Genomic DNA, 13,326 nt, shown 5'->3' on the forward strand with positions numbered 1-13,326 from the left:
GCTATTTCTCATCTCCACCAAGAAAGAATAATGATGCTGACATGGAAACTTCTCAATTTATAAACTTCCAGCTTTTGAATGTCCATAGACATGAGCGAGGTTGCGCCTCAGATCGACGAGGCCACCCTGGGCCCTCAAAGATGGTGAGAGCAGTAGCTTAGTGCGTCCACTTATCAAGAATGAGAATTAAGAACAGCCTTTCCAAACCCAATCTGTTTGTGAGGGGAGTTTCTGTAATCGGCAACGGGACTCATAGGCTCGATGCACTAAAAGCCTTGCCCACCACTTTAGTGCAGTAGTTCTCCTGAGAGAGGTCGGTAAGGAAAGCTTTCCTCTTAAGTGATAGTTAATCTTTTGAAAAAAGAGCATATAATGAAGGAGACTGCAGCACAGAAAAAGGAAGGGCCCTGCGTCGACAGCGTCCTACCGTCAGGGACACCCTCACGGGGTAACCTGGCCGTTCGTTCATAGTTGCCTCCCGGGGTAAGCCTTCAGCTCTCATTATGGTGCAACACCTGTCAAGTGAATAACTTAGGTGTTACCAGGTAATGTAAGTTAGACACATGGAAATGAAGAAACAGAGGGCTCTCAGGGCATGCAGCTCAGTTTGCCAAATTCAATATGGCTGACAACTGATCCCCAAATCCTGAGTAAACATCCTGGCTATTTAGAGAGCACACAAAAAGGAATGTTTTATATGCGTAATTCCCACCCTTGCCCCACTCCCACGGTGTCCCCCGCCCCACCCCTACGCCCCACAAGGATACCACCAGCAGGAGCTGGCCACTGTGCCCAACTTTCACTTGGGAAGTCCTGACAAACAAATCCGGCTCAGTAAAGCTATAAATGGATTTGGCTGGTCTCAAATGCAGCCCCAATGAATACAGTAGTAAAACATTACTAATAATCACGACAACAAAATGACAAACTCTATCACTACTCCAACCTAGGATTTAAATCACAGACAGATCAACAAATAAAACCAACTAACAATGCAGAGGGTCAGGACTACTCGAGGCAGAGTGCTCCTTACTTAGCACAAGATCATCAACAACAAGAAAAATTATTGCCTAAGAATCTGTTGAGACTCACGGGGGAAAAAATATTCTGGTGGTTCTCAGAAGAAAAAAAGACAAAGGCAGAGCCATGAGTTAAAGGGGAAGACTGCTTCTAACCAAATCTCTCTTAAGACCAAAGAGAATAAGGACTGGACTTGAAGTTCACATTTTTAGGACAGTGTGGGGATCATTTACGAAAAAGGGATTATTTCCACTGTTATGGGCAGAGATAATGCAGCTGGTCAGTGGAATATGTAGCTGGTCAAAAAAGATGGGCTGCAAGACAGGAAGGAGTGTTTGTGTGAAGAGATGGACCACACCCACCTACTTTGGCTGCTGCGGAAAATAAAAAACTCCAGCCAAGAAGTCAGCTTAAGATGAAGCCTTAGTGTTGGAGCCCAGAGGAAAACGGATGGAGAGGATGCGACGGGACATTCCTGGTGCCTGATGGAATCCAAACGCCAGGTTTACAAAGACAAAGGCCAAGCAGAGAAACGAAACACCTGCATATGCAAGCTCTTCATAAGTAGTCCACTCTGAGGTAAAAACATACCTGGATATCTGGCCCCAGTTATCCAGCGCTATTGTCGATCACTGGACTGCCTGCCATCATAAATCTAGGACATGGAGTACTGGATTTTGTATACTTCAGTGACTTATGAGCTGCTGCTTCCTCATTCACATCTTTTCAGGTGGTCACTTCTACTGAGCTAAAGTAAAAGGTACCCTAAAGGGGTCTTCCTGTGAAGGCATATGGGAATGTGGGGGGAGGGCTGTCCCACCAATGACAATGTGTGGGACAGTGTGTGGAACTGTATGGGTTCCACAGGTAGACAGAAGGGAACCACATTTATCTACCACTTAAAGGATGGAGATTGTGAAGAAAACTGCCTTAAGGGTACTCCAACAAAACAAGCTTCGCTGAAATAAAACAATGTCTATTTGGTACCAACTGGCACTAGAAGGTCTCAGGATAAAAGTGTATCATACTGCTCTCCCTGCCTCCATCCAATGTTAGGGTTATCAACAGGCATAAATCTCTGAGGATGATCCATGTTTAAAAGGTCCCTTTGTAAGACTGTTTTAAGAAGGTTAGGAAGTTTACACATGTGACCATAGTAATTCAATGAAGTCCTTAAAAAAAAAAAAACAAACCCAGACAAGTTATATGAACTGCTGGAAAGGTTCCCCCAACCCCCACTTTTAGTCTTCTTTACCCAGGAAGGAGCAGCCCCTGAAATAGTCCTCTGGAGCCTGAAGAAACGTACATGGTGGATTGAGAGAGAAGAGGACAGAACAAACGAAAATCACAGCATGGGAGTTTTTAAAAGCCCAGTTATTTTCACTTCAGTAAGAGAGCAGTTTAGGGCTTCTATTTCAATACCACCTGTCAAACTTAAAAAGCTTAAGAAAAAAATTTACCATCCAAAGATATTACAAATTAGTGACAACTCCACATGCCGGTATAACTAAGGTAGCCTGGACAAAATAGTGGAATTAAACCTGGTAAGAAACAAGAAAACTAATGGTAAATTTAAATCTGGTGGTAAAGAATTAAATTTGTACTCTTGGTGAAAAAAGAAACGTTACATGTAAGGCAGTGAGTCTTAAGAGCAGGCCTGCAGTATTCTTTAATTAAAGAAAAATTCTGGGTGAAAGAGCCCCTCTTCCTGTCCTCACCAAGCTCAGTGCGATGCCATCCTGCACTGATGGACACATTCCTCCACTCTTTCCAGATTGCCAGATAGGGTCTTACTGCCTTCATGGATACTCACTCTTCTTTATTCTGTTATTTTTTTTCTTTCTCTTCCTTAAAGGTCTTAAAACAATGAAACCTTTTAGCTTTTCTCTGGCAATCACTGTAGCTCTTTAGAAACCGCAGCTGTCTTAACAGTTTGAGTCTGTTTCTTTAAAAAGACCAGCAAGAACAAATGATACTAGCAACCCCATCATAAAGAAGCTATCAATTATAATAATCTCCTTACAATAAATCATGGATGTGGCTTGTCAGACAGTGTATTTTTCTCTCTCCTTCTCCTGATTCAGCTGAGAATAAGCCAACAAAATTTCACCGAAATGGAAAGATACAATATGTTATATTTTTCCTAAGTATTATAAAAGAAAGATAACACAATCTCCTAAATGAAATAAAAATTCAAATACATCAAGAAAGAAAATGAGTGGGTGTGTGGGGGGAATCATTCCTGAGAATAACAAATGCTACTCTTGAATTTGTTGGTTCAAGTAATACAGTAAAACAGAAAAGACTACTCCGTCCTACTTCAACTCTTGGAAGCTGAAAAATTATATACATTTTCCCCCTGAAATCCATGGACAAGAGCAGGCCAGGCCCTGCCGATAGTTCTTTAAAGTCACAGGCCCACACAAGGTGGCATTTTCATGCTTTTTCAAAGGCTTCCTCACATCAACATAAGCAGGATTAACAGATACAGAGACAGTCTCATCAGCATGTGCCTTCAGTGGAGCTAGACCAGCTAAAAACTGGCAGATATGCAATATGTCACTAACAAGAAAGGGAAAAATGAAGAAAGAAAGTCTCTCTCTCAATAGTTTTAAGTTGAATACATTTGGTGGGGAAGGAGGGGTCAGGGGGTATGGATATGGCACCTTCCTTCTATCTCAGAGATCGCTTTCAGGTAATGGACGAAAAGACAGACGCCCCGCTTAACAGCCAGCCCCATACACCCCTTTAAACAAGGCTTTGCTATACACAGAGAGGAGACATGGAATGAGGCAGAAGACAGACAGCAGCCGTGCCTCTTTCAGACACACCCTAAGCTGATACATTGAAGGCTGTTTCCTCTTACCAGTGGCAGGGTGTCATTTAATCGGGATGCCAAGAGATCATTTTCATACAAGGCCAGCAGATGTAATTTTCTTTGATGCATGAATAGTTCATCATTTTGCTACCAGATGACAAGGTGATCACAGGGTGACTTTATAACACAAGTTCACTGTTTGGTATTTTGAGTTCTCAAAATGAAAAAAAAGATTTATCAAATATAAATATCTTTAAAAAGTAACAAAAGTGCTACATATGTGATCAAGGAAAAAAATTCCATTAGTTACTGCCGCTTAAAGTAGATTAAACTTTACAAATATTACCACATCCATTATCAATATGGCTTCCAATTATTAAATAAATTGCCTGTAGCAATACAACTTTTCATACCTCTACAAGGACAGAGTAAAGAGAACACCAAAGCAGTCACACCCCGTCGTATCTCGCAGACCCACCACGTAAGTGGCAAATGTCCCATTTTTCCTGCTCCTTTTTAGGAAAGTATTTGCATTTGTGATAGTCAGTCAGCATAATCCCACTATAAAGTCATCTATCAACCTCTTCTATTGAGGGGGCTTCAGTTAATGGATACAAAGACTGGAAGTTCGTTCACTCATTTCTGACCTTAGTTCCATCCTTGCCTTTTCTGGTAGCAGGGAACGGGACACAGACAGGAAGCAAAGCGGCTTCCATGATGGCCTCCAGCGCTTTTCCAGACAGGCATGTACCTGCACCACATACAACGTACAGTGGTTCTGAGAACTGGACTTAGCGTCCACTAGACATTCAGCTCATGTTTTTTCCCCAACGCCTCTCAAGCTGTTTTTTCTTAACGACTTTTTTTTTTTTTGTCTTTTTTTGTTTGTTTTAATCATGGTCCCAAAGGCAGAAGGCAGTATTTTATCTACTAAGTCACTCAGCTTGTGAGAGGAAAGGATGTCTGTGCCAGTCAGGCATGTTACCATCGACCAGAATCTGAGACTGAGTCTCCCACTGCCATTCTCAGCACAGCACCCGAGGGAGTAGAACTAGCCACAGTGTGACTGTTATGAGGCACGGCTTATTGCAGGTGGAAATCAATTATTCCCACGCTCAGGTGAGGATTCTAGTGTTCCTTTTACTCTGTGGATACTCCCCAAATGGTGTCTGCCAATCCTGGGCCACACTGCCTCAGCTTGCATCCTATCAGTCTTGAGGAAGGAAAAGGGGTACAGACTAGTGTTTCAGGAATCTAAAAGTACCCAAGGTTTTACATGTAGCCTAATATTTGAGAACTGAGGGCTATCTAAATACCTGGAAGCACTTTCTTGGAATGCTAAGACAGAGCAGCAAGATTTTCTAGCCTCAGGGGCTGGGAGAGGGAAGTTTGGTTGGTTGGTTGGTTATTATTTATTGGGAATTAATACTGAGAGAGTATATGCAAAGGCTGAGGGCACCATGCCATCTTCACAGAACAAGAAGACCCTAACGGCTAACTGACATACAAGAAACTGCAAGTTATACTGTAAGAACACATGTTAAGGACCGAAGAAAGTCTGCTAAGGTGCTACGTCTAAACTAAGTTAACTTCTCGTGTTCACCCCTCCCTGATCAGTCGTCATCCAGGGCCTCTGTCTTGATTTCGTTGGCTCCTTGTCGGGCCAATGCCAAGATAGTGTGGTTGACTGCTGCCATTTCCACAGCTAATGAGATGGGGTCTTGATGGTCACTATGGCTAGTGCTGTCATCCTAGACGTGCAGAAATAGGAAACAAATGTTATTAGTGGACTGGTAAAATTCTCTAGCTCACAGAAAGGCATGCTGGGACAAGGAGAGGCCGAACATCTGTGAGAGGAAACTGGGGTGGGGCGGGGGGGCTCAAGGCAGAGTGGAGGTGAAATGTATTTAAGTAGACACTGAATGGATATAGGTCCAGAGACTTCAAGTTGACGTTTTTATGATTCAACGAGTAAGCATGAAAATGTTATTTCCTGCTGAGAATTTTATTCCTTCTTTCAGAAAGATTGTGGGGTGATGATAATCAAACATGGCTTATACCAGTTTTGCAAAAAATATAGTGCTATTCACTGAAGGCCATACTAGTGAGCTATTACATTCCAGATTGGTACTCTTACAAATAGATTATTAGAATTCATGGTATCTCTCTACTGAACTGAGAAAACTAGACAAAAAACTAGACAGACACCAACATCTTACGGATAAAAATACATTTTTGTAAAAAAAAATATACAAAACTCAATTACAACAAGACAGAAGTGTAACTGCCGGAAACGGCCGTGGGGGAAAGTGTGTGGCACCCTCCTGCTGTAAGGCAGCTGTGCGAGGGAAGCGGCAGGTGTCTTATTTAGAGGGAATGTGAGGCTCTCCCTCCACACGCAGCTCGAGGTGTTAAACAATAAAGCTGTGAAGGAAACTGGCACTGCAGGGTATTTGTCAAGGCACTGGAGACAGTGTTACAAATAAGGGGTAAGTTTCTCACCTGTCACATCTTCAGGGGACTCTGCATCAAAAAGCTTTGGAAAGGGTAAGTCCTTTCGGAAAAAAAGCGTGAGATCATGGGAAGTGCTGCCCTTAGGGCATCTGGAAAAAAAGATGGAAATGACCCACCTACATTGGTAGGTTGAAAAATAACAGGAATGTTTCCAGTTAGAAAGGCTTACAGAACGTTCTTTTGAGTAAAATGTGGAGCTATGATTTGGAGCCCGAAACAGAAAAAGGTAACCCTTGGGAAGTACGGCTACCATTGCTTCGTTCTCAATTTCACGGACTGGTCTTAAGAGTTTAAAAAGGACTGGCATGGAATTGCATGCTCTCTGGCAGTATCTGTGCTCAAGCTGGTAAACAGAGGCTGTACAATGGTAGGTAGAAGGGAAAACATAGAACTATATTTAAGAGCTGGCTGAGGAACTAAGAAAAGGGGTATACATCACAGGAAAGCTTCCTTCCCAGAGTCTCGGAGAAGACACCATAGTCCAAATGGAAGTGAATTTTTAATCCTATAAAAATTTGAGTGAAGTCTGTCAACAGATATGTGGGGGGAGAAATTCCCACATTCTTGGTTACTAAATTATTCCATCCAGTGGCTACAATTAAATATATTTTTTCCCCCCAAGCAATGAAGAATAAGTCAGGGTGAGGTGAGAAGACATGCATTTATGAGAGGATGTGTGTCAATGTGCCAGAGATTCTGGAAGAACCACTCATCTCGGCACGAGGGCTCCCACTGCAATGGGGCCGTAGTGGGAGGGACCTTCCACTGTGTGCTGCATTGGTACATGTCGAGCCATGGATCACAGCTACCCAGTAGCCCCTAGTATTTCTCAAACATTGTGTGTGTGTGGTGAATGGTGTAACTTGCTTGTTTGGATCAGATCCTCCTCTCTTCTTCTACCTTCTCTGCTTCTCTGCCTCCCTCTGAACTTCTTCCCTCCTCCTCCTCCCCATTGCGTACTTGCCAAGTATCCTGTTGTATGACAATAAATCCATGTGGGTGAATAACGATCTCTCACAAATTCAACAGGACAACTGAATCTTACCACATTCCTTTCTAGTTACATGAAAATCTAACTAGACACATGAGCCCAGTGGAGGGACATCAGATTGTCTCCTCTCCCCCACCCCGTACCAAACGCACCCACAGAATTGAGTTGTCATACTACCCCACTCACTCTAACCAGAACGAATGCTCAGCTGCCCACCTGCTCTGAGTAGTCATTTCCATCGACGTCGTCACTGTTGGAATGGCCTCCTGGGCTCTGTACATCTATCCCATGACTCTCCAGGATTGCTGCTTCTTCGAAAAAAGCGAATAGATCCCTAAATTATCTGTTACATCATCGTAAGGGCCTAAACACCGAATTAATTTTCATGTTGAGGCAATCAGAATGTCATCGAACAAGTCCCCAGAATCCTCTACATTTTGTTTCCTTTCAATTGCAGACGGATGGAATCTAGCTGCACACAGGGCAGGGGAGGAGCACGTCTGCCATTCTGGGGTCCCTGTCGCTATGTACACTATGTCTGAGTGGCTGTCAGGCGCTTTAGAAATACTTACCAACTAATGAAACAGCTCTCTTGTCTTGGGGTTCTATAAAGCGTTTGAGATTTGTAATGATGAAGAGGGAGTAAGTTTATAAATGAGATCATTTTAGAAGCTCAAAACCAATCTCCCATCCCAATCTCATCAATTCACATTTCTTAAATGCTTTTTTAAATCTCTGCCTTTTGCTATATTCCGTCTATTAATATTCTTTCATTCCAATTTTAACAATCAGATGTTTCTTAATACTGAAGTCACAGCCCAGTAACAACAAAGAAGCTTAGAGTATCATTCCCTCGAGAGAGAGACCTTACAGGTAATATGCATGACAGGAGTAATTGCTCAAAGGCCATGTCTAATTCTAGATTCTAGAACATTAAGAACAAGTTTTAGAAATAATTATGTCATTATTATAATACAAATAGTATACATAATACTAACTTTGGGTTATTAAAAGTACAATGAAGAAAAACATAAGGGCAATAGTTATTAGGCTTAAAATTTAGGGCACTTCAGACCCGCAGCTCAGCCCCTCACACACACAACCGCTTGAAAGGCGAGAGCCGCCCCTCTCATACATTACCGATGTTCGCTCTCCTCTTGATCTCCTTCCGTCTGTTCGCAAACCAATTATACACTTTCAGGGAGGTGACTCGTTCCAGATCTGACAGTTTTTTGCCTGTGAATGCATGTGATAAAATTCAGATAATCTATGTCTGAGACTAGTTTTAAGGGATAATACTTTTATTTTTGAAAAGTTCTTTTGATTTCATTGATTGCTAGAATAACAGATACTGGTAGATTTTTTTTGCATTACCTAGCACTATGTTCACACTCAAATTATCATTGAATAAAGAAACATAAATATACAAAGAGCAACTAGTAACAAAATGCTTCAATTCAGAAAGCCACACATTAAAGAATTCTAATATTAAATACAATGTTAAAGAATTCCACAAAGTCAGTTGGCTAGGGTTTGAAGTTCACATGATAGTACATGCAGGCTTCATTTCATTATCATCATTCTAGATGAATATGTTATTCTTTATCAAGTTTCCAGAGAGCTGAAGAGTTTACTTACATCTTTGAAACCTTATATTAACTAGTCTCCTGCTGTCTTAAGACAGGATATTATTCAGGCCTTCTTGGGGACTAAAGGTCATTATGACCATCCATTATTGTAACTAAGCAGGAACACGGCACAATTCAGGTTGCATTTTAGATTTATTATCTTCTATGCTGTCAAATATGACTTCTTACAAACAGCACCATGAATTGCCAACAAGGACCCACCTGTACCTTTCCCTCCTCCCCGTCCTTTTCTGTTTCAGCTTTTAATCCACAGTGGGTGGAGAAACTAGAAAACAAGTTAGGGCCTTGATGACTTCTGGGTAAAGTGTTTTCCGGGAAGAGTTTGTGTTCCTTTAGCTTTCGGACTGGGACTTTGGCTTGTGTGAAATGAGGGTTTAGATGTTGTTGGAGCTGAATTGGCAGAGTCTAGATTGTTAGCAGTCTGGCTTCTAGCTAAGGGAGAATAAATTACTAAATTATTATAAAGCGTTGACACTTTTGTTTATAGCCTTTGTTCCAATCAAATTAACCAGCCAAATGGAGATCCATCGGATCATCTTAACTAAGAATGGTTTCTGGTAGCAAACCCATAAAATGTGGAATATTTTGGTACACAGAAGAAAAGACATGAGTGTTTAATTGGCTCCACTGACCTGCATAGGAACAATAGGACTTCAGAATGGAATTACTCTCAATTCTTCCTAGCTAAGCAGAAGTCATCCCAATATGGGAAGGAGATAGATGCCAACTCCAAAAAGAATTCTTTGTTCAAACAGGAAAACGGAATCATATAATTTATAGAAAATGTTAATAAAAAGATTAAGATAGATTTTTTAACCCTGCTTAAATATTCTAAACTTTAAAATTATTTTGAAATTGTATTTATGCTATATTTCTGGAAAGAGAAACCTACATAGTCTTTAAAAAAACATCTCAATGTCTCATATCTTAAGCAGAGACATTCCCATGTGAATATTTGATTTGGAAGAGTACCGTAATCACATCCCTAAGAAGTATAGTTTGAACAGGACAGAACAGTGACTATCCACAGAAGGATGGCACAGAGAGAGTTGAGAGCACTCAGTTGGGATGGGTAAGAAGAGATTTAGGGTCCTAAATGATGACCTGAAGCTGAGCTCCACCACGGAGCAAAATGGTGCTTGCTGCCGCCTTACCTGGCTTCTGTATAACTGCATTGCAAGCATTTGCAATTTCTTCTCTCTTTGCTTCATCTGGGTATTGATTCTCATTGAAGTAACTGCAGAGGCAACCAATTAAAACAGAGTTTGTACTTTTTGAAGTGTGCTCTCATTACATTAGCCCACTGGAAAATATGGTCTTCTTTAGGAATGTAACAGAGTGTCTAGTCCAGGCTGGCCAATGGAATTTTCTGTAAGGATGGAAATGGTCTGTTTTGTATTGTCCAATATGGTAGCTGCTACTCACATGTGGTTGAGCACTTGAAATAAGGCTGTGACTAAGGAAGTGAATTTTTAATTTGATTTAATTTTAGCGAGTTTAAATTTAAATAGGTAAATGTAGTGGGGGCAGCGGGATAAAAAAAAAAAAGGTAAATGTGACGAGGGGCTATACTATACTGGATAGCAGAGGCCTGGCTACTGCTATGCTTCGTTAAAAATGTCCTTGATATCAAAGTTACTTGTGATATGTATGGCTGGCTGAAGTCACAGAGTTCTGTTACTGAGGCATGGGTAACAATAGGACTTTTTGTGTGTGTCATATTTTTTTCATAGCAAAACTGGAAATTACCCAACTTTCCATCAATGGAAGAATGGCAGAACAAATTATGGGATATCTATATTTATACACAGCTATTTAAAAGTGATAGGAAAAAAATAAGTTAGACTTCTATCCACTGACCCGAGGGGATGTTTATGACATATTCCTAAGTGAGAAAAACAATCTGCAGAATAATGTGCATGCAAAAATACCATTATGGAATTTGAAAAATTCCGTCTATGCATACATATTTGTCCTATGCATACATATGGATAAAAGCTAGAAGAGTACACATTAGGCTGTAAATATTATTTCATTGTGGGGAAAGAGGATTAGTGGGAGGAGATTTAAACATTTTTGCCTTTTTCCCTATATTACAAAAAAGCGCATGTTATTTCTATACAGTAGTACTTGAAAGAAATTAGGATCACCGAACCCATCTTAGCCTTATTAGACCCGTGAGACTACATGTGAGAACTGAATGCCTATTATGCTACTTTTCCTGTCATCTATGAGTTTAAAGAAAAATAATTTTTGTGTTTTGAATCTGTAAACCTAAGATTAGAAAATGATTCCCTGTCCAATTCTAGTTCCTCCCATTTCTTCAGGGCTTCCCCTCCCCTAGTAGGCAGCTTTCCCCATTCCCTCACCCTGCCAGCCCCAAACGGCCTCTTTCTTCATAAAACATAAGTCATACAACTATGGCATCCTAGTCTTGTCAACTACTGTCCTCCACAATGATCTCCTGCTTTATTCCATGATTTAAGCATCTCTCCCCTCATGATTTTCTGCTATCGTTTTTAGGACTCTAGTGTTGATACTGAGGATTTTTTTTTCTCAAGTCTCTGTCCCCATAACTGTTCCACTGCCATATTCCTGACCTTTATCTTTACGTCACTTCCACTATTTACTTGGGCAAAGACACTCTGGCTTAGTTCCATGAGCCAGAAGCACTGGCATCACCTGGGAGCTTATTAGAAAGGCAGAATCTGACTAAATCAGATTCCGAATTTTAACAAGATCTCCAGGTGATTCGAATGCATATTAACATTTGAGAAGCACTGCATTAGCTCATTCATTTAAAATTCAACAACAAAGACAACAAAAGCAGGTATTAAAAACCTTTGCCCTGTGGTAAAGAAGAGAATTCCGTTCTGACTTCAAGGTTTAATTACAATCTACTGGAGAGACAAGTCCATATACTTGTGGTAAAATTCCATAGGCTTTCTAAACAGTACTGTGGGAGTAGAGGTGAAGTGAAGATGTGCTCTGTGTGGTTCGCAGGAGCCTGGAAAACCTTGGCAGAGGAAGTGCCATTTAAATTAGGTCTCAAAGATGGACAGGAGTTTTTACAAGGCAGAGAAGAGGAGGAAGAGCATTTCATGTACGGGGGGAGCAGCATGTGCAAAGTAGATAAAAGCCTTCAAAATTCGGGGCAGAGAGGAATTCAATGGGGTTAGAATATAGAGTTCACAAGAAGAAATAAAGACATTTGCCTGGAAAAGTAGGATGGGGTTAGGTTGTGATAAGCCTTGTCTGTTCTTTAAGTAGTAATGACTTCACCCTGAAATAGAGGTTTACAAGCCACAAAGAGAGATGGTCTCCTCTGTGTTTTAGAAAGATAATATATTTTCTGGACTCACCCCTCAGAATTCTACCTCCAAAATCTCAAATTTTGAAGTTCCCCAATCAACTTTCTACTTACTCCCCCTTTTCAAAATAATTTATTCTTCACTTTCTTTATAATCTCGAATCCCTTTAACCCTCGCTCTCCTCCTCCCCCGCCCACACACACACAAACACACTATAAAAGGCTGCTTATCTATTACTCTTTTCCTGGCCTCACCTCTCATTTCTTAGCTTGCACTCCAGGGTGAACCAAATCAACAATATCCCTGCGGAGAAACTTAGACTGCTTAGCTTTTCCATCCCTCCCACATACCCATCCTGCCAATCTCCTACCCTGCAGAAAGCGCCTTCCAGTTTTTTTTCCATTCTTCCCTCAGAGTACCAAGTGTTCTGGGCAAAGTCATTAAATAGAGCCAATTGGTTTCTTTAAAAATCTATGCTTTTTAATCTTAACTGGATTCCTTCTGATAAGAAAACTTTTAGTCCTTTCTTTAAAAATGTTTTTTAAATTACAGTTGATACAATATATTGTATTAGTTTCAGGTGTACCACATAGCGATTATATGTCTATATAAGTTGTGAAGTGATCACCCCATAAGTCTGGTAACCATGGTACCTATGCTGTACTTTACATCCCCGTGACTATTTTTATAACTGGCAATTTATACTTCTTAATTGCGTCACCTTTTTCACCCATCCCTGTCCCCCCTCCCAATCTGGCAACATTTGATTTGTTTTCTGTATGAGTTTGTTCTTTTGTTTTGTAGATTCCACATAGAAGTGAAGACATATAGCATCTGTCTGTCTGACTTATTTCACTTAGCATAATACTCTCTAGGTCCATCCATGTTGTCACAAATGTTAAGATTTCATTCTTTTTCACCGCTGAGTTATATTCTATTGTATATGTGTACCACTTCTTCTTGACCCACTGATCTATTGATGGACACTTAGGTTGCTTCCATATCCTTTAAAAAAATTTTTAT

General features: G+C 40.7%; 1 protein-coding gene across 16 annotated transcripts in view; it reads right to left on the reverse strand.

The window, feature by feature from the left end:
* Nucleotides 1–4,474: 4,474 nt before the first annotated feature.
* HMBOX1 (homeobox containing 1) overlaps nt 4,475–13,326 on the reverse strand; it is a 151,050-nt gene continuing 142,198 nt past the window's right edge. The window contains exons 7-11 of one of the 16 annotated variants that reach the window (XM_039875881.1): nt 10,147–10,229; nt 8,484–8,579; nt 7,560–7,651; nt 7,220–7,324; nt 4,512–5,589 (exon numbers count right to left, since the gene is read on the reverse strand). In XM_039875881.1, the coding sequence (XP_039731815.1) occupies nt 7,229–7,324; nt 7,560–7,651; nt 8,484–8,579; nt 10,147–10,229 (367 nt within the window). In that variant the 3' untranslated portion in view covers nt 4,512–5,589; nt 7,220–7,228. Of the gene's footprint in view, nt 5,590–6,340; nt 7,325–7,559; nt 7,655–8,483; nt 8,580–10,146; nt 10,230–13,326 lie in introns of all 16 variants that reach the window. The other 15 variants (XM_039875870.1, XM_039875879.1, XM_039875872.1 and 12 more) reach the window with 15 other exon arrangements.

Source organism: Pteropus medius, unplaced genomic scaffold, assembly GCF_902729225.1.
Source record: "Pteropus medius unplaced genomic scaffold, Ma_sr-lr_union100, whole genome shotgun sequence".
Lineage (NCBI taxonomy): Eukaryota > Metazoa > Chordata > Mammalia > Chiroptera > Pteropodidae > Pteropus > Pteropus medius.